At 33.9% G+C, this 22,543-nt stretch overlaps 2 protein-coding genes across 2 annotated transcripts; both read right to left on the bottom strand.

The window, feature by feature from the left end:
• Window positions 1–9,881: 9,881 nt before the first annotated feature.
• Window positions 9,882–11,142, bottom strand: LOC147273216 (uncharacterized). Its single transcript, XM_086228444.1, has 2 exons — window positions 10,160–11,142; window positions 9,882–10,055 (listed from the first exon to the last, which is right to left on the bottom strand). Exons 1-2 carry the CDS (start codon window positions 10,794–10,796, stop codon window positions 10,021–10,023), a joined length of 672 nt encoding a protein of 223 aa, XP_086084570.1. The 5' UTR covers window positions 10,797–11,142; the 3' UTR covers window positions 9,882–10,020.
• Window positions 11,143–13,766: 2,624 nt separating this feature from the next.
• On the bottom strand, window positions 13,767–21,637 carry ROPGEF14 (RHO guanyl-nucleotide exchange factor 14). Its single transcript, XM_086257298.1, has 8 exons — window positions 21,304–21,637; window positions 19,605–19,745; window positions 16,547–16,936; window positions 16,188–16,342; window positions 16,024–16,098; window positions 15,654–15,923; window positions 14,805–15,152; window positions 13,767–14,397 (listed from the first exon to the last, which is right to left on the bottom strand). The coding sequence occupies exons 2-8, from the start codon at window positions 19,669–19,671 to the stop codon at window positions 14,026–14,028; spliced, it is 1,677 nt and encodes a 558-aa protein (XP_086113424.1). The 5' UTR covers window positions 19,672–19,745; window positions 21,304–21,637; the 3' UTR covers window positions 13,767–14,025.
• Between the last annotated feature and the right edge of the window lie 906 nt (window positions 21,638–22,543).

The following is a 22,543-nucleotide window of genomic DNA, read 5'->3' as shown; positions in this document are numbered from 1 at the left end:
AATATTTAAATATATTCAATATTATACTCATATTAAAGATCTCATTAAAATAATTACAATGGTATAATTATTAAAATATATTAATTTATAAGAATATATATAAATACACTTAATAAATTAAATATCTATCTTTTGCTTTTAACTTTTAGCAATGTACAAATTTGTTTATTCGGCCAAGACAATAGCTAAATCTTGCCTTTAGCCTTGCCTTTTGCCTTTAGCAATGTACTTACTACAGTCCTCAACTCAAAGTTGGCTAAACTTCGTAACAAGGATATCAAGGTAAAATATGATATCTACCCATTAAAACCAAAAGCCATTTTTCATAACTAGGCAAACTAACTTTCATCCCTACAGTTTTGTGCAAAAGCACTAGGTTTCGAAAATACCTGTTGGAATGTCAGCAGGTATTAAATATGGGATTTTTTAAAATACAAAAGGAGTTAAGAAAATATATGTAAAATATCAATATTAATAGCAATTATATAAACAATGTGTTATAGACATATATACTGCATTAAATATGGATTGTTACTTGCTAAAAAGAGTAATTTCGAAGAAATTTATGCCAGCATGTTTGTTTGGTACCCCATATTTGGGCTGCGAATGCCAATTAATTAAATTAATATACCATATGCAACACACATACAAGAAAAAAAGTCTTTTCAAAATTATAAGTGAAATTTTTCATTGACTATTCAATGACTTGGGAATATGAATTCAAAGAAAACGACTGCGTGTTGAGGCAGCAAGAAAATAGAGAAAAATATACACACATATAAATGTGTGTGTGGGTACATGCATTGTGAATACTAGAACAATGTTTTCGTCACAAAAAATATGCTTATGTTTTTTTTTTTTTTTTGACTTGTATGTCTTGTTTGTTGAAGGTCAAGTCAACAACCATTGCTTAAGGTTTAAGCAACAACCTAAGCACTTTTTGAAAGTACTTCTACGAAGAATTATATGACTTCCATGAGATAGTTAGGTAACAATAACATGACAAAATCATTAGCTCACGTGCAATTAAATTTGAAATTATTTTGGCTGATTAAATTTGTTAGTAGTTCAGCCGGCAATTGAATATTAGAGTAAAGTACATTGATTAAATTTAAGTTGTATTAGTTTTAAGCTGTATGTGTCTCAGCCTAATTTGTTTGTATATGTAATAATTAATCACTTCATAAATAATAATCACTTGCTTATTAATTTTTTTGGCCATCACTTTTTTATTAATTTTTTTAGCCATCACTTGCTTATATGTAAACTATTTAAAACCCCCAATTTAGAGCTAGGTTCTCTCATAACCCCTACCCTAAATCAACATCTCCCAAAACCCCCTATTATAAACTTAACCTCTCTCAAAACCCCCTAATCAACCTATATCCAGCTAGATTTGACCCCCTCTATTTTGAAAATTCCGATTATAACCCTTGGCTATTGAAAATCAGATCTGAAATTTCATTTATCATTTTCACTCTCTCTCTCTCTCTCTCTCTCTCTCTCTCTCTCTCTCTCTCTCTCTCTCTCTCTCTCTCTCTCTCTCTCTCTCTCTCTCTCTCTCGCGTCTCTCCCCTGCCAGCAAGAACTCACCTTCGCCGCCCCTGTCACCAGCGCATGGCGACGGTTGCCGGCGATACTAGTCCCATCACGCTCACCTCTCCTCCCTCTTCCTCTCCCTGCCCTCCACTCTCCGCGAAACCAAACGTCGACACCGGATCGGGTCTAGGCAGACCCGAGCTCCCTCGCCGACGATCCACCGATTCCGGCGACGACAAGGTCCCGGACCACCATGGATGGCTTCCTCTCGTCGTCCCGAGTCCACTGGTGCCATCAGAAGATATTGACGACCCCTATGCTCGCCGTTTCGAAGGAGAGAAGCCGGCGACATTCTCGCCGGCGTTCTCTATTTTCCGACAGCCATTTCCGTCGAGTCAGGTACCCATCTTCTTCTCTTCGTTGTGCTGTTCAGTTCTATGTTTTTGGTTTGGTGCAATTGTTAATGAATCGGAAAACCCCAAATCGATCAGATTGGCTTCATTTTTCTTTTCTTTTGGGTTTAATTGACTACAGGAGCTAGCCATCTCATGCTCGTGTTGAGGCCAAAGGTACAATTTTTATTTGACGAAAATATTCTTCCTAAAACTTGAAAACCAATATTATAAAAGTATAATTATCTCCTAATATCAAACCACTAATAAATTTGGTGTAAAGGACTTTAACTTAAAAAGTTGGTGTAAAGTACAATTTTTAGATTTTTTACAGATGCACTTGTTGTATTTTTACAGTTGCACTGATTTTGCAGATGCACTTGTTGTATTTTTACAGTTGCACTGATTTCGTAGATGTACTTGTTGTATTTTTACAGATGCACTCACTTCTTTGTGCAAATGTACTAATTTCACAGATGCACTTGTTGTATTTTTACAGATACAATGGGTTGGCTCTTATTTGAATTTTGACTTTTAGCTCAACTTACTTGACTGGTTGTCCTTTATACCAACAATTCCAGTTGTCGAACCCTACAATCTAACGGACCCTATAAAACCAAAATCAATTAGAAATTATCAAAGATTCTTTTATAGAAGACAAATTAATTAAGAAATTAGAATATTAAACTCTAAATCAATTAGTAATGAGTGGAGAGATATAAGACTTTGTAAAATGTTAGGCAATACTTTACTTTCCCTTTATCACTCTCATGTCATATACTAAGAAAAAATAGAGTACTCAAGCCAAAATCAATGGACAATAAATAAATAAAAAAATAAATTATACCTTATAAATTGTTAGAATGAGTTTTAAGGTTAAAAATTCGTTTTAAAAAGTTATTTTAATTAAATTTCATAAAATTTAACTCCCAACTATCTTACACATTAATGCCAGACTAAAGCTATTCCCTCCTAAGATCTATCCCATGTGTACCCACTAATTAATTATATACTTTTTAGTATTTACACTCTAAACACTAGAATTTTATTGGTGTTTTTTTTTTTTAAGAAAAACAAACTTATTTATTCTAATTTTAAAAGAACTTAGATATTTAAAGGGTGACGATTTTCACACTTCAGTTTTTTACGTTTGCACTATTTTCTCTTGTCTTTATGCCTGAATTAAACAAATAAAGGAAGAAAAATACGAAAGAGCTAGAAGTGCAAGTGTACAAAATTAAAGTGTTAAAATCGCCATTCTATTTAAATTACATAAACTAAAAGTTACAACATCAACGACTTACTCTCTCATTGAGTACAATATTAATTAAATATTTTTAAATGAACTCTAAATATGTGTGATCATTTGTAAATCATATGTTATGTCAAGCAAAGTAATTGTGAGAAAGTAGAGTGAAGTTAAATTATATTGGAAAATTATAACCTTACATAGTGGTTTATAATGGCTAAGCCTCTCCACCTACTATCAATTGGTTATAGGTTAGATATTCCAATTTCCTTCATAGTATCAAAGTAGATTTACTTACGTGTGTTAGGCCGAGTGACCACATTAACTCCACGTCACCTAATATGAGTTGTCCATGTGTGTGTATTGTCCCACAATGAAAAATAAATTATAACCTTGTGTAAATGCTTATAAAGGTTTTGGGCTTCTATGATGATCCCTTTCAAAGCCGGTTAAACGTTAGATGGTGGAGGTTTTGGCCTTGGTCTATGTGGGTTGGGTGTCCGTCCTTCATTCCCATCCTTTACAAGCAGGGTAGTCGTTACACCATTCGTCTTTGCGAGTAGTGCCATCTTCCCCGCTAGCTGTATAGGCCGGTTGTCCCTCACTGTTGCATTTTGTCTTAGGGTTTTCTCACTTTACATGACGCAAGGTCACACATTATTGAACAAGCTCATTTATCTCCTTTTATTGCCAATTGGTTTTGGGTTAGATATATGACCGAATTTCTTTCATGATATCAGAGCCAGGTTTACTCACGTGTGTTAAGTTGAGTGACCACACGTGCTCCACATTACCCAGTTGTTCACGTGTTTGGCTTAAATAACTCTACATGTGTGGGAGCGTATGAAAATATGAAATATTGTCCTACATTAAAAAATTGAGCAAATTACAATTTAGTACCTCAACTTTACATGTTGTTTCAATTTAGTACCCCAACTTTGAAAACTTGCAAAAAAGTATCTCAATTTTCAGTTTGTTTCAAAATAGTACCTCCGTTAGTTTTTCTGTCAAATAAACCGTTATCTGCTGATGTGGTAAAGGTATTTTCATCTTTTTACCAACATTTAAAAAATAATAATATTTTAAAAATTTTGAATAAAAAAATTTTCTAAAAAATTTTCTTAAAATAATTAAAATAAAAAAAATTTAATTATTTTAAGAAAATTTTTTTATTCAAAAGTTTTTACAATAATATTAATTTTTAAATATGGGTAAAAAGATGAAAGTACCCCTGTCACATCAGCAGATAACGGTTTATTTAACAGAAAAACTAACGGAGGTACTATTTTGACACAAACTGAAAGTTGAGGTACTTTTTTACAAGTTTTCAAAGTTGGAATATGAAATTAAAATAACATATAAAGTTGAGATACTAAATTGTAATTTGCTCTTAAAAAATTATAACTTACACAATAATTTATAAAGAATTAAACTTTTTTACTTATTATCAATTAATTTTAAGTTAATTGAATGCTCCACTTTCGTTCAGTCATATCAAGCAGAAATTTAGTTGTTGTTGTTATTAACTATTAATTATTAAGTGGACTACCTCGGAATTGTTAATTTATTTGTAAAGCCAAGATAATGAATGAAGAATAAAAAATAAATCAATGAAGAAGAATCAATCAATCAAGGTATATATATATCTAAACAATCAATGAAGGTATGTATCTAAATGCATGGCAAGTGGGAGGGAAGTGGGAATCCCCACTATCTCTTCTCTCTATCTATCTCTCTCCCTGTACTTCTTGATCTTGGTACAATGTTAAATGTTTTACTACTCGATCTTCTCTAGTTTCAAAAACAAACTATAATTAATTCATGACCACTTCTGCTGAAATCTCACTGGAGCTTCAACTGTTTTAATTATTCAATGCGCATGTGGATTGCACTCACAATTAATGTATCAATTACTAGACTTTCAAAGGGCTATCGATGCATGTTGTAGCATCCCCAATACATATATATATGCATGCATTATCATGAATCATAAATTGCCGTTCCTTGATTTTATTTAATCTTATTTAAGAAAAAATGTGAGAAGAGAACTCTTTATATTATACAAATTTGGTATAATGGTTATTGGTTAAGCAATAATTAAGCACTATACCATAAACCACCAAGTCATTTAAGATACTGTTCATTTGTTAGATAAGATTTTATATTATCAGACTATAAATTTGGATTATATGCTCAACGATGTATTAATTTAATTAACAATTCTAATTCATCATTTGGTAATATATTGCAAGAAAAGTAGTAAAATTTTTATTTGTGTGTGTATAGATATATATAGTATGAAAGAAGTAGTGGAGACTCATACTACTACTTGTAATTAGAGGCTTGTACCCTAGTACCCTACTATTTATGATTGTAAATACTCTTCTATCCTTATAAGCCTATAAATAGAGGCTTCACCAATATAAAATGACAAGTTAGATAAAAAACTATATTTTTATCATTTTAGTCTCTCTATATCTTTTTCTATAGTTTTATAACATGTATCAGCACAATAATTTCTCTTATAAACTCTTCTAGATCTAAGAGTCATATGGTGCATGTAAGTTAATCCTTGTACATCTAAAATACACACACACACAGCCAAACAAATAAGTTGTTCAATGTATGGTTATTCTATAAGCACAATAAACACAAGTTACTGACCTGATGATGCCATGGTGATTGCAGGGGATAACCAGCAAACAAGATGCACGCCAAGTGCTTGTCTGTTAGTCTGAGTGCACCAGTCTTCCAACCAACACAGTCCTTGAAGAGCTTCACACGAGAAGGGCAGTGAGCTGAATGCTAGGTCAGTCTGTGTGGTCAGGGACCTGTGCTATATATAGGGTCTTGATTCCGAGTGTCCTCCCACTAAGGTAACTCTTATCAATCCTAGTTAGACTCCTATATAAAGACTTGCTTATGATTGTGTCCAGCTGTTAGCTAGTAGCATAAACAACTAAGTAATCCTAGTTCATATAGGTTTAGGATACCTAATGAATTATGAACTAGTTCTGAATTGGTGTGAACTCCTGTTACTTGCTTCTCAAGTTTAGCATTTAGTTGATTATCCAAATAGGACAATACCAAAGTCCATAAGGATCTTACATTCTCCCACTTGGACTGGTATTGTTCTCAATCGACCAATTCACTAATAATTTAGTAAGTAACCTGTAGATGCGCTGGAGTGATCAACCATACTCTAACTTAGATCAACTTAGTCAAGACATAAATCCTTGAACATTAGACCATGAGAGGTACTCGGACAACTGTTGTCTGAACAACTCATAATCATTAATGTCCAAACTTATATCTCACCTTAGTCATTACTGGACATAAGAATGGAATGAGTTTGCAAAGCTGATAGCAATTCTGAAATTTGCAAACTTGGTCCTAATGTATGTATTGCGAAACTAGATGCAATACTCTTAACTCTTTAATAAGATAGTTGTAGATAGACAAAGTGATGCATAATCATTATTCATGGTATGCATGCTTATACCAGATTATGCAACTGTATTTGCATATCATCTTCGAAAAAACATAAACTGAAAATTAAAACAAATTTCTATTGTTAATAAATCAAGTTTACAAACTGAAAATTATGATAGCTTAATTTCTAAAATTCATAACACTAAACCTGTAAGAAAACAGCACCAGTAATAAACATAGAAAATAACTCCCACTCTTCTCATGGCTCCCACTCAATTGCAGCACCAAATTCTTCAAATACTCCCATATTTTTGACATGTCTTTTGAAAACTCCCACTGGTAATGCTTTAGTAAAAGGATCTGCCAGCTGATCTTGAGTACTAACAAATTCAATTTGTAACTCACCTTCTCTCACTTTTTCTCTAACCAACAGAAACTTGGTTCCAATATGCTTGGACTTGGATGTTCTTTTACTATTCTTAGAAAAACTTACTGCATGCACTACTGTTGTCACAGTATATCTTTATGGGATCAGCTATAGTTTTTATTACCTTGGTTTCTAACATGAAATTCTTTAGCCAAATTGCATGAATTGATGCCTCATAGACTGCCACATACTCTGCCTGCATAGTGGAAGTTGTAATCAACGTTTGTTTAACACTTTTCCAACAGATTGCAGCTCCACCAAAAACAAAAACATATCCAGTAGTTGACTTCAAGCTATCTTCACACCCTGCAAAATCTGAATCAGAATATCCAATTAGCTCTAGATTTTCAACCCTCCTGTAAACCAGCATGTGTCCCTTTGTTCTTTGTAGATATCTGAGGACTTTCTTGCCTGCAATCCAGTGTGCTTGACCTGGATCAACTTGATATCTGCCTAACATTCCTACAGCAAAAGCCAAATCAGGCCTAGTACACATTTGAGCATACATCACAGATCCTACAAGTGATGCATAGGGCTTGTCTTTCATGAATGATCTCTCTTGATCATTTGTGGGGCATTGGTTCTTACTGAACTTATCTCCTTTTGACATTGGTGAATCACCAGGCTTGCAATTTACCATGTCAAACCTCTTAAGTACTCTTTTAATGTAAGCTTCTTGTGATAAGGCCAGTGAAAAATTCTTCCTGTCTCTCTTGATTTCAATTCCCAACACATACGAAGCCTCTCCAAGATCCTTCATTTCAAAATTTTCTGATAAGAAAACCTTTGTTTCAAATAACAGTTTCTTGTTGCTGTTGGCCAGTAGGATATCATCCACATAAAGCACTAGGAAAATGAAAGCACTCCCACTCAACTTTAGATATATGCATTCATCTGATGGATTTTCTTGAAAACCAAAAGATGTGATAATTGAATCAAATTTAACATACCACTGTCTTGATGCTTGTTTGAGTCCATAAATGGATTTTCTTAATTTGCAAGCCAAATGTTCATTGCCTTCCTTTATGAAACCTTCTGGTTGAACCATATAGATTTCTTCTTCAAGCTCTCCATTTAGAAAAGCAGTTTTGACATCCATTTGGTGCAACTCCATGTCAAAATGTGCTACTAGAGCCATAATGACTCTAAATGCATCCTTACTTGATACAGGTGAGAATGTCTCATTGTAATCAATCCCTTCCTTTTGTGTGAATCCTTTAGCCACTAACCTTGCTTTATATCTCTCTATGCTTCCATCAGGGTTCTTCTTTGTTTTAAAAATCCACTTACAACCTACTGCTTTAAAACCTTGAGGTATCTCAGTCAATTCCCACACTGCATTCTCATACATCGATCTTATCTCTGCTTCCATTGCATCGAGCCACTATTTAGAATTTGCATTGTTTACTGCATGTGTGTAGTTTCTCGGGTCAGTTTCTTCTCCAACATCAAATTCAACTTCTTGCAAATATAGTATGTAATCACTTGACAAGGCCGACTTCCTTTGCCTAGTAGACTGTCTTCTAGGTATCTCCACAATCTGCTGCACATCCTGAATTTCTTCTATTTGAGCTGCCAAATGATTTTGAGCTTCAGTAGGAAAATTTTCAACATCATAATCTTGTTGTGGTGTTAAAATTTCCTGATTATTTGATGCAACAATAGTGTGATCTGGAATTGAGAAACTTAATTCTAAATTCCTATCCTGAAATTGTTTGTCATCAAAAAGTTCCTCTAATTCAAAACCATCTGATTCATGCTCATTTGATGAGACTGATTCATCAATAAACCTTGCAGTGTTGGTTTCTACAATTCTTGAACCAAGTGAAGGACAATAGAACCTGAATCCTTTTGATTTTTCTGGATAACCAATGAAAAATCCACTTGTTGTTCTAGAATCCAACTTCTTTATTTTAGGATTATACAATTTTGCTTCAGCCTTGCAGCCCCATACATGCAGATGAAGTAGCTTAGGCTTTCTTCCTGTCCATAATTCGAATGGGGTTTTGTTCAAGATCTTGCTTGGGGCTCTATTTGACACATAGTTTGCAGTTTTCAAAGCCTCTCCCCATAGAAACTTAGGCAATCCAGCCATGCTCATCATACTTCTTACCATTTCCATAAGGGTTCTGTTTCTCCTTTCAGCAACACCATTTTGCTGGGGAGTCCCAGGTGTGGTGTATTGAGCTTTTATGCCATGCTGCTGTAAATACTTTGCAAAAGGTCCTAGATGTTGTCCAGCTTCACTGTATTTTCCATAGAATTCTCCTCCCCTGTCAGACCTAACAATTTTGATTTGCTTCCCAATTTGTTTTTCTTCTGTTCTAAAGATTTTGAAAGCATCTAAAGATTGTGATTTTTCGGATATCAAATACAAAGTGCAAAATCTGGAAAAATCATCAATGAAAAGAATAAAATATGAATTCTTGCAGATGGTGGATGTCGAAAAAGGTCCACATATGTCTGTGTGAATAATCTCAAGTAACTCACTGCTTCTTGTTGCACCTTTCTTTCGAAAACTAGAGGTTTTACCTTTTATACATTCAACACAATCCCCAAAATCTGAGAAATCAAGGTCTGGAATAACATGTTCTTTGATTAGAATTTTCATCCTTTCTTTGGATATGTGTGCCAGCCTTTTATGCCATAAGATAGCAGAACTTTCATTTGCCCTTGTTCGTTTGTTTGCAGATAGAATATGAACATCTTTTGTATCAGTACTTTGTAACTTCCAGTGATCATTTATTAGCACAACAGAACCAACAATAGTAGAATCATAAAACAAATCCAAACTGTTCTTATTGATTGTAAATTCAAAATGTTTCCTTACTAATTGAACCACTGAAATCAAGTTCCTACTTAAAGATGGGATTACAAAAACTTCATCTAAAACTAAGACAAAACCAGATCCTAATCTAATGCTAACAGCTCCTACGGCTTTGACTGCTACTTGCATCCCATTGCCTACTCGAATCATGACTTCATCCTTCCTTGGTGTTCTCCTTCTTGTGATACCCTGCAAAGAAGTTGCAATATGTATGGGTGAGCCTGTATCAATCCACCAAGAATTAATAGGAGAGTCAACTAAATGAACTTCCAAGTAAAAACAATGAAAACTACCTTTCTTAATCATCCAAGCCTTCCATTTCTCACAGTCCTTCTTAAAATGACCTACTTTATGACAATGAAAACACTTAAATTTTGTTGTTTTCACTGCCTTAAGGCCATTAGGAGTGGATTTGGAACTGTTAGCACTATGGTCTATGCCTTTTGATCTTGGCTGAAAATTCTTTTTGTTGTTTTTGAATCCTTTCCTTCCACCATTAGCCTTATGCATGAAATTGACATCCATGACTGCCTTTCCCTTTTTTAATTTCTCCTCTACCTTAACACAATTACCAATCAAATCATTGAGGCTCCATTTTTCTTGAAGAGCACTGTAGATGTCAGTTAAATGCTCATATTCATGTGGCAGAGACATTAGGACTTGATGAACTATAAACTCATCTGCAATAGGTATTTTCAAAGCTTTCAACTTAGCCCCAGTGTCAATAAGAGACATGATATATTCCCTCACACTTCCTGTCCCATCAAATTTCTTATTTGTCAGGGTAGACATTAGATTGCTTGTCTCAGCCTTTTCAGATTCCTTATACTTCTCACCAATAGACTCAAGATAGCCCTTAGCTGTGTCATTGTCCTCAATTCCCCCTTTAACTATATCTGCCATGTTTCTTTTCATGATCAAAAGTGACATTCTGTTAGCTTTTTCCCATTTATCAAACTTAGCCTTTTCATCTCTGCTGCTGGCAGCTGTCAGTACAGGTGGTTTGTCTTCCCTCAATGCCAAATCCAAGTCGTTCAGGCCTAGTACAATCTCAATATCCTGTTTCCACTTTTTGAAATTGTGGCCATTCAGAGGCTCAATGCTTGAAAAACTTAAAGATGCTGCATGTAAAACCTCAATAAATGAAAAGATACTAAAACCTTGATTATAACAAATATGATAAAATCATATCCGAAACTGAATGTGTTCTTTTAGTACATGAAACTTATTTGGTCTGTCCATGTAATAAAGAAACCATATAACCATATCATGTTTCCATCCTTTTATGAGAACCCTTGTTTTGGATATGTTCCTGCAATTTGTCCAGCAGAAAGCATGACCAAAAGAAGAAACTGGTTCCATAATTGGATGTCACATGTCAATTCTGTATTGTAGATGTTCATGACTGAAATTTTTATTATATATATATATGAACACCTAAAATATGCGGAATTGTCTGTATGTGATTTTGAAAAACTGATGTATTGATCACAGAACTTAGCATGCAGAAGGATTTATTATATCTGTCATGATGAGTGCTGATGATCAAAAAATATATTCAATCACAAACTGATGATCATTTGGAAAAACTTTATTTAAACTTATGTATAATAGATTACTGATTCAAATGTGTAAAGAGAGTGCACATATACAAATAAGCAACAAGTAATCATGTATTTATGGCAGATAAATAACAATCTATAACATGCATATTAAGCCAAACCTATAATCTACGCATGTTGTCCAGAATCAGATGGAATAATAAATAACTAAGCATATGAACTTATAGTGACTAAAGTATAGAAAACCTTAAAAATTAAAAGAGAACTGAATTCTGTCGACTGAAATCAATGACAACCTTAAAGTCTGATTTTATTTAACTGTGTGTTTGAGTAAGCTCTGATACCACATGTAAATTAATCCTTGTACATCTAAAATACACACACACACACAGCCAAACAAATAAGTGTTCAATGTATGGTTATTCTATAAGCACAATAAACAGAAGTTACTGACCTGATGATGCCATGGTGATTGCAGGGGATAACCAGCAAACAAGATGCACGCCAAGTGCTTGTCTGTTAGTCTGAGTGCACCAGTCTTCCAACCAACACAGTCCTTGAAGAGCTTCACACGAGAAGGGCAGTGAGCTGAATGCTAGGTCAGTCTGTGTGGTCAGGGACCTGTGCTATATATAGGGTCTTGATTCCGAGTGTCCTCCCACTAAGGTAACTCTTATCAATCCTAGTTAGACTCCTATATAAAGACTTGCTTATGATTGTGTCCAGCTGTTAGCTAGTAGCATAAACAACTAAGTAATCCTAGTTCATATAGGTTTAGGATACCTAATGAATTATGAACTAGTTCTGAATTGGTGTGAACTCCTGTTACTTGCTTCTCAAGTTTAGCATTTAGTTGATTATCCAAATAGGACAATACCAAAGTCCATAAGGATCTTACAGTGCAACCAAGTTGCTTTTGACTAATAACTTGATCTTATAATTGTCTGATTCATAGAGTTGTGTTTTGTTCACATTACAATTCTCAATTACTCAAAATCATGATGAACACAACTTGAATAGTGCAATTGCAACCATGAACTATCAGTGTGCGATGTGTATATCAAATTTATGATTTTTTTTTTATGCTACTCTCTGTTAAGGCATATTTGATACTCAAATCCATCTTTTTTCTTAATGATGTAAATTTATTTGTTTAATTATTTGTATTATATTTTGGGTTGTAAACTCCATCTATCATGTTGCAGAATTTTAACTGCCTTGATCATATTGTGCCCTATACTACTAGTATTTGGTTTAGCACTCGAGAGTTTACGAAGGTCGATTTGACCAATCATTTGTTGAATGATATATTTTCAAATATTATATTCTTCAAATATTACATATGAAGATTTGTTTTATTATTTAGGGAGGTTATTTTGGCACTACATTTTTCTTTTCCTACACTCTTGGTTTTTAAATATTTTTTATATACATTTTTTTAATTTAATGTCCTAATATACCCTTCAAACTTGACTCAAAAAACATTTAATTTTGTCTCTCATGAATCTAGGTCGTCTCTTTCTAGTCTTGTTCTCCAAATAGTGCAGCACAATGTGCTATAGACTATAGGCTTCAATAAGCTAACACTAATCTGATTGCTGCGTAGATAATTAAAAAAAAAAAAAAAACCCAAGTACATAAACCTATATGGAAAACACAACAAAAGTATAACCCACATTTTCATTTCTCTTCTTAATCACCAATACTTCGGGATAATTACACCAATAATAGTGACATTAAGCATTTGAAGTTTTTTTATTAGGAATGCATTGGTGCAAATACCGCATAATAGTGACATTCAAATGTGCAATGAATGGATGTAACTGTCATGCAGTAACACAAACAATGGATTAATAATTGAAACAATAATGTTAAGAGTCCCAACTTTTTTTTTCAAACATTTGTTTCTTATCTTATGTGTCATTATTTTATTGGACATGATTTTTTATTTTTTTTTAGTGTTCAATGTAAGTTCGGAAAAAAAGTTAAAATCTCTAACACAACTGTAATCGAAAATTAAAATATGGGTGATGCTTCTTCATAAGTAAAGCATGTGTTAAAGAGCTATATTTAAACATCTAATGATAGGCTTAGTTGGTGGATAGCCCAGTTGAAAGAACCGTAAAATTTGCCTTCGATCTCACTTTCCCATGAATCAAAAAAAAAAAAAAAAACGCATTATGATAGGCCTTGACGGAAGTTTAAATGCCCTCCTAGATCTCGTTTAAACACTCACCCCAAAATTAAGTGAACTAAGTTGCACTGCAGTTACAGCCCACTGTCAATGCACTTTTGCATTGTAGTTACATCTATATATTCTTAATAAAAACTATAAATCTTAAATCATAAGTCCATAAATCTCATAAATCATACTAAATATGTAACTGCAGTTTTTGACCACTGTAACTGCAAATGCAAGAAAAAAAATCTTCCAAGACTCAACGCAAAGTTAGATAAACTAGCAATTCCATACTAGTGCCAGCAAAAGTAATGCTATGTAGTGTTCAAAGAGTCAACTAAAATCGATTTGGATTGCATCAAGTATATTATGATACTCATTTACAATAAGAGTTAATTGCTTCAGAGCAGACCTTTTATCAAGGGGAGTTTGTAGGGGAAACAGTAGTGGCACAAGCCTCCCCACCAATGCACCAAACCCGAGCTCGACTTGGTGTTGCAGTCAAGGCGGGGCTTCCTTTAGCCACACTGTATGAAAATTCTAACTCATTACTACCTGAAGTAGAGTCAGAATGCCGGCAATCCCCACTGTTCCGGTCGATGAACAAGTATCTTAAGTTTTGGCCAAGCACTGAAGTTTCTGAGTTACTAGTGATGTTAGTCCCCTCTGAAAATGAATTGGGATTTTTCAAAGCATCTTCTTGCAAAATATCTCCTATTCTTGACAGTATGCTGAGGGCCAAGTTTCCAAGAACTCTAGAATAAGCCTCCAGAATTGAGTGCCCAACATCCTGTAGAAATTGAGGAAGGTCACCAAAATTATACCCCAACTTCTTCAAGTTCATAATAATGCAATGTCAAGGTGTTCATGAACATTCAATAATCAATGTAAATTTTGCAAATGAAATAAGACTTGGAAAGCTGTATTTTAATTTCTTCATTTGTTGTTAGTATCATATACCATATTTAGATGAGTTCTTTTTTTTTTTTTTTTTTTATGCAGATTTTCAAATTAGCATCATATTCCATGAGAATGTGTAGGAACTTTTAACCCTTTGATCATTTTTCATATTAAAATGTGACGATTGTACAAAATACAAGGTACAACAATTTGTATTAGTTGGCAGAATATAAGACACATTTTCAAAGGGAAAAGAATTAAAAGAGAGGAATGGGGAAAATGTGCAATGAAACTTACTTTGCCATATTGGATTTTAGTAACATCAAGAAAAGTCGGGGGAAGGTTGGGGTATCTGGCCTTGAGATGCTGTAAAAGTACTTGAGCTTGGTCCAATAGTGACTCCATCTTATCAATCTCGGACATAGGGTCCTTAATGAAGGACCATGATGTTCGAACAGGGGATCTACCACTAACTTGTTCTGTAATTCTTTCTTTCCAAGAAAATATAGCAGCTTCCAGCCTGTTAATGACCTCAAGGGCATTGTGTTCGGATATTAGATTGAGTGAATTGAGCATTTCCTTAGCTGAGTTTGATTGTGCAGTTAAGACCTTGTATAGTTCCTCACTAAGGCTTGCTTTTCCAGACTATAAACATGGAAACAAATGTAATTATGACCAACTCAACAGGGACTGCCGCATCAAAAAAATTTATATTTAACTTCTCTCATTATCCGCTACCAGACGAAACAGTCAATGGAAGTAAAGTTTTAACAAAAAAAAATTCTGTTTCTTTCGTTTGAAATTTACATTTCTGACCAAGCTCAAAAGTTTGGTGAATCTTCTATTGACTCTGCAGTTTAATTGTCATTCATTGTTTAAAGAAAGAGAAATAAACTATTGAGTTTGTTCTAGAACATCTGGTTGACTTCAGTTCAGATGGGAACTACTCTTCATCCAAGCTTAGCAAAATGTTGAAGCATATAAAACCAGCCAATGCTGAATGGATCTTTACAAAGATGGCAAGAAGAATACATTTATAAAGATCAAGCACATGATGATTTTTACTCGGCCTTTGAATTTGCAAATTGAAAAAATTGATATGTTGTCAATAATTAAGAATTCTCTGAAAGAAAAATGCTTCATTACCTTGGGAAGTGCATCCCTTATAATGGTTGGCACAGGCATTTCAAGCAGAACACTTTCATTTATGGATTTGGCAGCCTTAAATACTTGATGAACCACCCTACCCTGATTAAGCAATTCCTTTTTTGCTGTATCAGAGAGCCCAGTAGCTGGTAATTGAGGTAATGGAAGCCACCATCTCTTGCTCTGACGTGCAGTTTTGTTCCTTCCTTCTGCCCGGCTACCTCCTTCGGTGTACCAAAACTCAGTATTCACCATTGAATCAAGTGCCTCCTGAAAAATTGAAAATTAATAAGGTTAACACAAATTATTAATTAATGTTTAAAAATAAGAAAGTTCCATAAAAATTGTTGGAAATGAGGAGGCCACCTACAATAAGCATGGAGTCCAACTTCTTAAGTGCTGGAAGATTCATGTGTATGTCTGCACGGGCTTTTGGGGTCATAATCTGTATAAATAAGAATCAGATACAAAATTGATTACCCTTTAATATACATATTGACAATTCAGTATAGATTTAATTGAAGGGAAAGTTACCTCTAAAGTTCGACCATTAGCACCATTTTGCTTAGCAGGAACCAGCTCAACCATATAGTTGGTAGGGGAGAGCAACCAGTCCATTTCTCTTCGCCATTTGCTATTCCTCTCTTCCGATAGCGGTTCCAGTTTCCACAGCTCTCCAAAAACCGTTGCTGCAAGTGCATTTTCATTCCCATATCAGAATTATGCATGCATTATCTATCAATTTTAAAAATAATTCTGATATGAATATGTTTCTTGAGGAATGTCAATCTCATGAGCCACATGGCAATTGGCATGGACATATTGAAGGAAATTGGAGCACCCAACTTAAAACCAATTGGCATTTGTGATGGCATGGACATATTAAAGCAAACCTGCTAGATTTGTGATGGCATTTGACAATGCTAAAGCAGTGCTGAGGCCCTTATACCCTCCAGTAATATCTTCACCCAATAACAGCTTTGCAAATTTTTCTTTCATTGCCTCCACGTCTGAATTCTGAAGGGCATAAGCAGGCTTTTCTTTGACATAGAAATTATGGGGGCTGTCTGAGTGCTCCCATTCACCCAGACCTTGTTCATCCCTATTCACTGTCAACCATTTTGAAGAGAACGATCCAAAACCATCTTTTCCTGAAGAACAGGTCGAAGCATCATCATCCAGTGAGTCAGTTCCAAACCCATCTCCTCTGCTTGTTATGCTTTCATTTTCAATAGACTGACTATTGAGAATGCAATTTTCAAGGCCATTGTATGTCATTATCCCTGAAAGATTTCATTACCGTTTCAATCTCATCTGAGAAGTGCAAACCAAACAGTAAAGAGGAAAAAAAAAAACCACATAATTGGAGGAATATGCTTGAAATTTTTGCTTGGAACATAGATGATAGGTGATGGGTTTTGACAGACATTGATAAGATTCACAAGCTATGTGTTTATTCGCTACAAAAGCTAAGTGACAGATATGAAGCAGTTAGACAAAAGTGCTTCAATCCTTTTAGAACTCCTCTTTTAGTAACCATTTCTTGAATATATAAAAGCTTATCTGTGTCTGTTCAGACAGTAATTTTACTCAGTCATCCTGGGCATATTCTCCAAGCTTTTGTAATGAGGGATAAGGTTTCTTTGCAAATTTCACAGCCCTCAAAAAATAAAAGTTTTGATATTCATAGATGTTAACAACAGTCATGAAAAAGTAAGCAAGGTAGAAATGTAATGGGACTGTCATGGAACTGTCTTTAAAAGCACAAGTTTCACACATGCATGAAATCAGTCAAATCTGTCCCTGTTGTAGAAGAATGTTATGCAGATGCAAGTGTTATTCTCAGCAACAAAAAGAAAAAAGTACATGTTAGTGTTTTGATGATTTTTATTTTGACAATCCCAACTATCTGTGATAGTGCTAAGGATTGAGAACCCTCCTGCCTCAACTCAAAATTTAAAATTTGTTCCCACTGAAGTTTTTCCATCCTTCTACTATAAATACATACACACAAAATGTGTCATAATGGGAGAAACAGAGAAAGGAATCCTCCTCTGATCATTGTTCAAATTTTACTGAGAATAAAGATTGAATAGAAAGCAGAAACTTCCTCACTTATTACAAACTGGAGCAAAGCAGTAAGGAACCTTCCTGACTAATTTTTGTGGCAGTACATTTCTATATCTTGTGGTGGTTCAGATGATTTTCAATTGGAAAACAAAACAAAAAATAAAAATAAAAAAATTAGCATACATACAAAATTGGAAGGAGACTGAACAGTGGAGGAAATCCCTACTACCTTTGCATTAAACTTTTCAGACGAAAGTCATACAGACAATGACTTGTGTATGTCCCCACCCAGTTACTTCATTGTCTCATTTAGTGGGGTAGTAGACTAAATGAGAAAATAGTACCATATATTGTGGGTCCATCAATCAATCAAATAATAAGAGTCATGCAATTTTGCTGTCCTCTATGCCAGTCCATAGGATAAGGCTGTTGATAAATCACAGTCACTTTATTTATGATATCTCTATCTTTTTTACACACACAAAAGAAAAACACAAAGAAAAGAAAGGAGATTCTTGCCATGCGAAAACAAAGCCAAAACGTTCAAATTATGCGATAGAACCCCATGTGGTTTGCACGTATAAGGATATACCTAGACCCATAAGCTGGCCCACTTACAATGCCTACCACTATAAGAACGCAGGCATTCATCTCATTTTTATTTTTCAGGTCTTAGTAAATAAACATAAGGATGTCATATTGATATCATCTTTTGGCCAGCATAGGTATATCATTTTTTATAAGATAAAACCTTTATTTTTTTTCCAAATTAATAATTACTTATTTTCTGAATTAAGAAAACATAATTTTTTTCTTTTACGTACAAAAAGCTGCAAAAACGGCTCCATAATCAAATAGTGAGTTTTCTGCCTGGTGTTATTAATGTTTTTTGTCATAAGAAAATCAGATAGTGAGAAAATATGATAGGACAACTGAAAAAATTAAACAATGGAGAAAACCAAAGTAAAAAAAATATATATATATATATATATATGAAGAGTGAAAAATGTAATGAAAATGGTCTTCCATGCGACAGAAAATTAACTTTTTCAAAGGTGCCATAAATTTTCTTTTCAGAATTATAAATGTTTGCAGGCAGAAAATATATATACATGGCATCCTAAATGGGCAACTAGTTACCCATTGTCATGCTCTGCATGTTATGGACCCCAGCCATTCATCCCCCATCCCCTACATTCAAATCCCAGCCTTTCAAATTACAATACACCAAAGCAATATTTTCTTTCATTTCAAAATTTTATTTATTTAATATGACTTGTTAAGTAACACTAGTGTTAATTCAATATTAATGCAACAAGTGTATGCAACACCCCATAATAACTGATTACGACGTAAACTTGTTTATAGTCATGAAGAAGAATGTTGCATATATACTCATTGTATGCAAGAATTCTTTACTTGTATACTCATAGTGAGGAGCAACACCCCCCACTTTTGCTTGAGATTATTGATGACTATGTAAGTCTGACTTTTGTCCATAAAACGTCAAATGAATTTCTTCATTTGATTAAGGCTAAAGCTGAACAGTCCACACCCATGTGGTAGGTACATTAGACATGTAAAATAAAAGCCCAACTGTCCAAACTTGCACAATTTGTTTGTCATGTACTTCCTACTAAAGTAGACTGACGATCTTAAATTACGGAACAATTGAATAATATTATAGATTAATAAATAATAAAGCAGTACTAGAGATTCTAAATTTGTATTCTAAATTCAATTATCTAGTCAATATATCATTGATATTTATTTCACAACATGTAAAATACTGACGTGTGCAAGACACTTCCTTTGGAATCCAAACTTAGAATATAAATTTGAGACCCCTATCATTAATGTAATAATAATTTGGAAACTTACTCTCTTGCACATCAAAGTCGATGCTAATCTCTCTGTCCCGGGTGCAACAAGCAAGTCCTCTCCTCATCTTTGTTGGTTATAGAAAATGGTAAAGCAATGATTTCGAGAATCCTCAAGCAATTAAAGCTGAGACACCACGCCCTGTACATATCAATCATCCCAATTAAGAATAAGAATGTACGTACAAGAATTTATTAAATTGTAACATTGTTTTTAAACTACGCATTGCTAGCCCGGAATTATTAATCTCATAATGGGACTCTGCCCCCACATATAATAAAATCTCAAACTTTTTATATTAAAAGACTTCTGGCACTAAATGAAATTAATAAGACTTTCAATGGCCAATAGACCCAATAGGCCAATACCCAAGAGTTATTGTATGTGCCAATTTTATTTCATCTAGTGTTTAGGGTCCTAAGCTCACTTCACTAGCAGTCTCACGTGTATCTACATATATATGTGCACATTTAATTGTGAGAAATGCTATCAACGTTTTTTCTTCCAGCCTTTTTCTTTTTACTTTCTCATTTATTATCATTTTGTAATGTAATCTAATAATTAGAATTGTTAATTTTTAAGATCAACCTTTAAAAACATCTTTACAAAAAATTGATCAAATAAAAAATCGTATTTACCGTCCGTTTATTTGATAACAGTTACATGGCCAAATAATTTTCGAATTGATTAATTTTTTCACATAAGTTATCTTTAAAAGGTGATCTAAAAAATAAATAATTTTGATCATAAAACTACATCGTGAAATGAGAATAATAAAGAAAATATTAAAGAAAAATGTAGAAACAAAAAAAAAAAAAAAGGTAAATAGCATTTCATTATTTATTTAACACACACTGAGGCTTGAAATGTTGAGTATGAGCATCAGCTGCTTAATCAGACACCATAATATAAAAATTAACCAGTGTGGTAGCCATGTGCAGCACACTACAAGTCCACATCTACTAAGCTAATGCACATATGACACGTTATAAAAGTCAAGCAGTGTGACTAATATATTTCTTTCTCTTTCTTCTTCACTTCTTCTTTCTCTCTTCTTAGTGGCCTAGACACTGCATACATTAAGAAAAAATAGGCCTAAAATATGGGAAAAGGGTGTGGGATACATACATTTCATGACTTATGAGAATATGAGTGACTTTCAAATGAACTTTTTTTGGATAAACAACCTTTTAAAGAACCTCAAAAGACTTTTAGGACCAAAAAGGAAAAACTTTTGCAAGTAAAACTAAATAGCCCTATTATGATGAGTGTTTTTTGGTCTGACACTGACAGTCAAATCTCAAAAGAGGAAGAAAGGGCATTAAATCATATACTATTTTTTTTTTATTGAGATGATTCAAAAGCCTGAGATAGATCTCCCTGCATTTGAGTCTTGCATTCAAACAGACATTACAAAAAGTTCCATATCCAAAAAGAGAATAATTTTATCTAAACCATATAGAAAATGGATTCCAAATCACATAGGACTCTCACTCATTTTGAGCACAAATGCTTCAACACCCATCATTCTTGATTATTATTCTGAAAGCACTTGAAATTTTAAACAAAAACATGGAAAACCCAAGAGAGAGAAAAAGAAGAAGAAGAAGAAGAAGAAGAAGAAGAAGAATTGGAGAGGAAATGGTAGAAAATTTGGTTGGTTGGGGCTGCAAGTAAAAAAATTATGATTTTTACTTACCTTTAATTTGTCAAGTGCAAATCAATCTTCCAAAGCACATCAGTTCTTCTTCCACCTTCCACTGCTGCAATAAATTAAACCAGAAACACCACATAGATGCCTGATCACCTGGATGAGTTAAAAGAACAGAACCAGTGTGACGCTATTAATTTTGAGAGAGAGAGAGAGAGAGAGAGAGAGAGAGTAGAATGGGGTTGGGTCTTGGGGGTTAGTTGAAGGAGAGAATATTGGGGGTTGGCATTTAATAGAGAGGAATGGGTGCTTTTAGAGATACATTACTAATTTACTACAGAGGAAGAAAGACAGGGACATTGATGGATATGAAAGCTTTTTGAGATAGAGGCTCCTCTCCAGTTTTTGGAAGCCTCCCAACTCCATCTTAACCGTCCATTCGATGTGAGAGCTTGTTTGGTTTTCACGGTCAAGATGACTTGGTGACTTGATGTTAGTGGGTCCAAAGAGGACTAAAGTCTAGTCTAATGGGTAGCGCCGAATTCTAATTTCAAAAACCGATAAATCGGATCCATAAACTGCGATTTGCAAAGTTAAAAACCAAAATGAGGTTGCAGAGAAGCTCGGTTAGCTCTTAAAGTCAAAGATGTGACGCCTCCAATAGCTTATTGATTGGATTCTGTAAGTGGAGTGGGGTCGTGGTCTTAAATTTTGGTATTGACAGAAATTTCGGTAGTTCAGAAATACCGAAATTAAACAAATAAAAATTTTGAGAAAAATGTAGAAATTTTGAATAAAATTTTAAAAGATATTTATTTAATCAAATATTTACTAATTTGAAAAAAAAAATTATTAAAAAAACTTAATTATATGGTGGATTTAATGTGAAATCAGATGAATATAATACATGTTGTCAAACATTATTACTTAAAAATGGCTTATTAATTTTAGATGTACATTAAGTATGTACTAAATATGTTTATATATTTACTGTAATATATTTATAGTGCCTAATTTTAAACACCCTACTCACCAAAAAAATTTGTCTAAACCCCCACTCATCTAGAAACTCTTTCAAAACCCCCTAAAACTTATAATCCTAAATTACCCTTCTGACGCATGCTGACGCGCGCTGACGCATGCTGACACATGCTGACGTCACTGTAACTGTATTTTGGTGAAACTGTTTTTTTTTTTTTTTTTTTTTTAAATTGAAGTTTTTGCTAAAACTCAATATTTCACTAAAACTAAAATCAAACACTGAAATTGAATTTCATTACACTAAAAC

Source organism: Dryas octopetala, chromosome 9 (assembly GCF_963921425.1).
Source record: "Dryas octopetala chromosome 9, drDryOcto1.1, whole genome shotgun sequence".
NCBI classification, from domain to species: Eukaryota; Viridiplantae; Streptophyta; class Magnoliopsida; order Rosales; family Rosaceae; genus Dryas; species Dryas octopetala.
The sequence above is the reverse complement of the archived record's forward strand: the minus strand, read 5'-3'. Positions and strand labels throughout refer to the sequence as shown.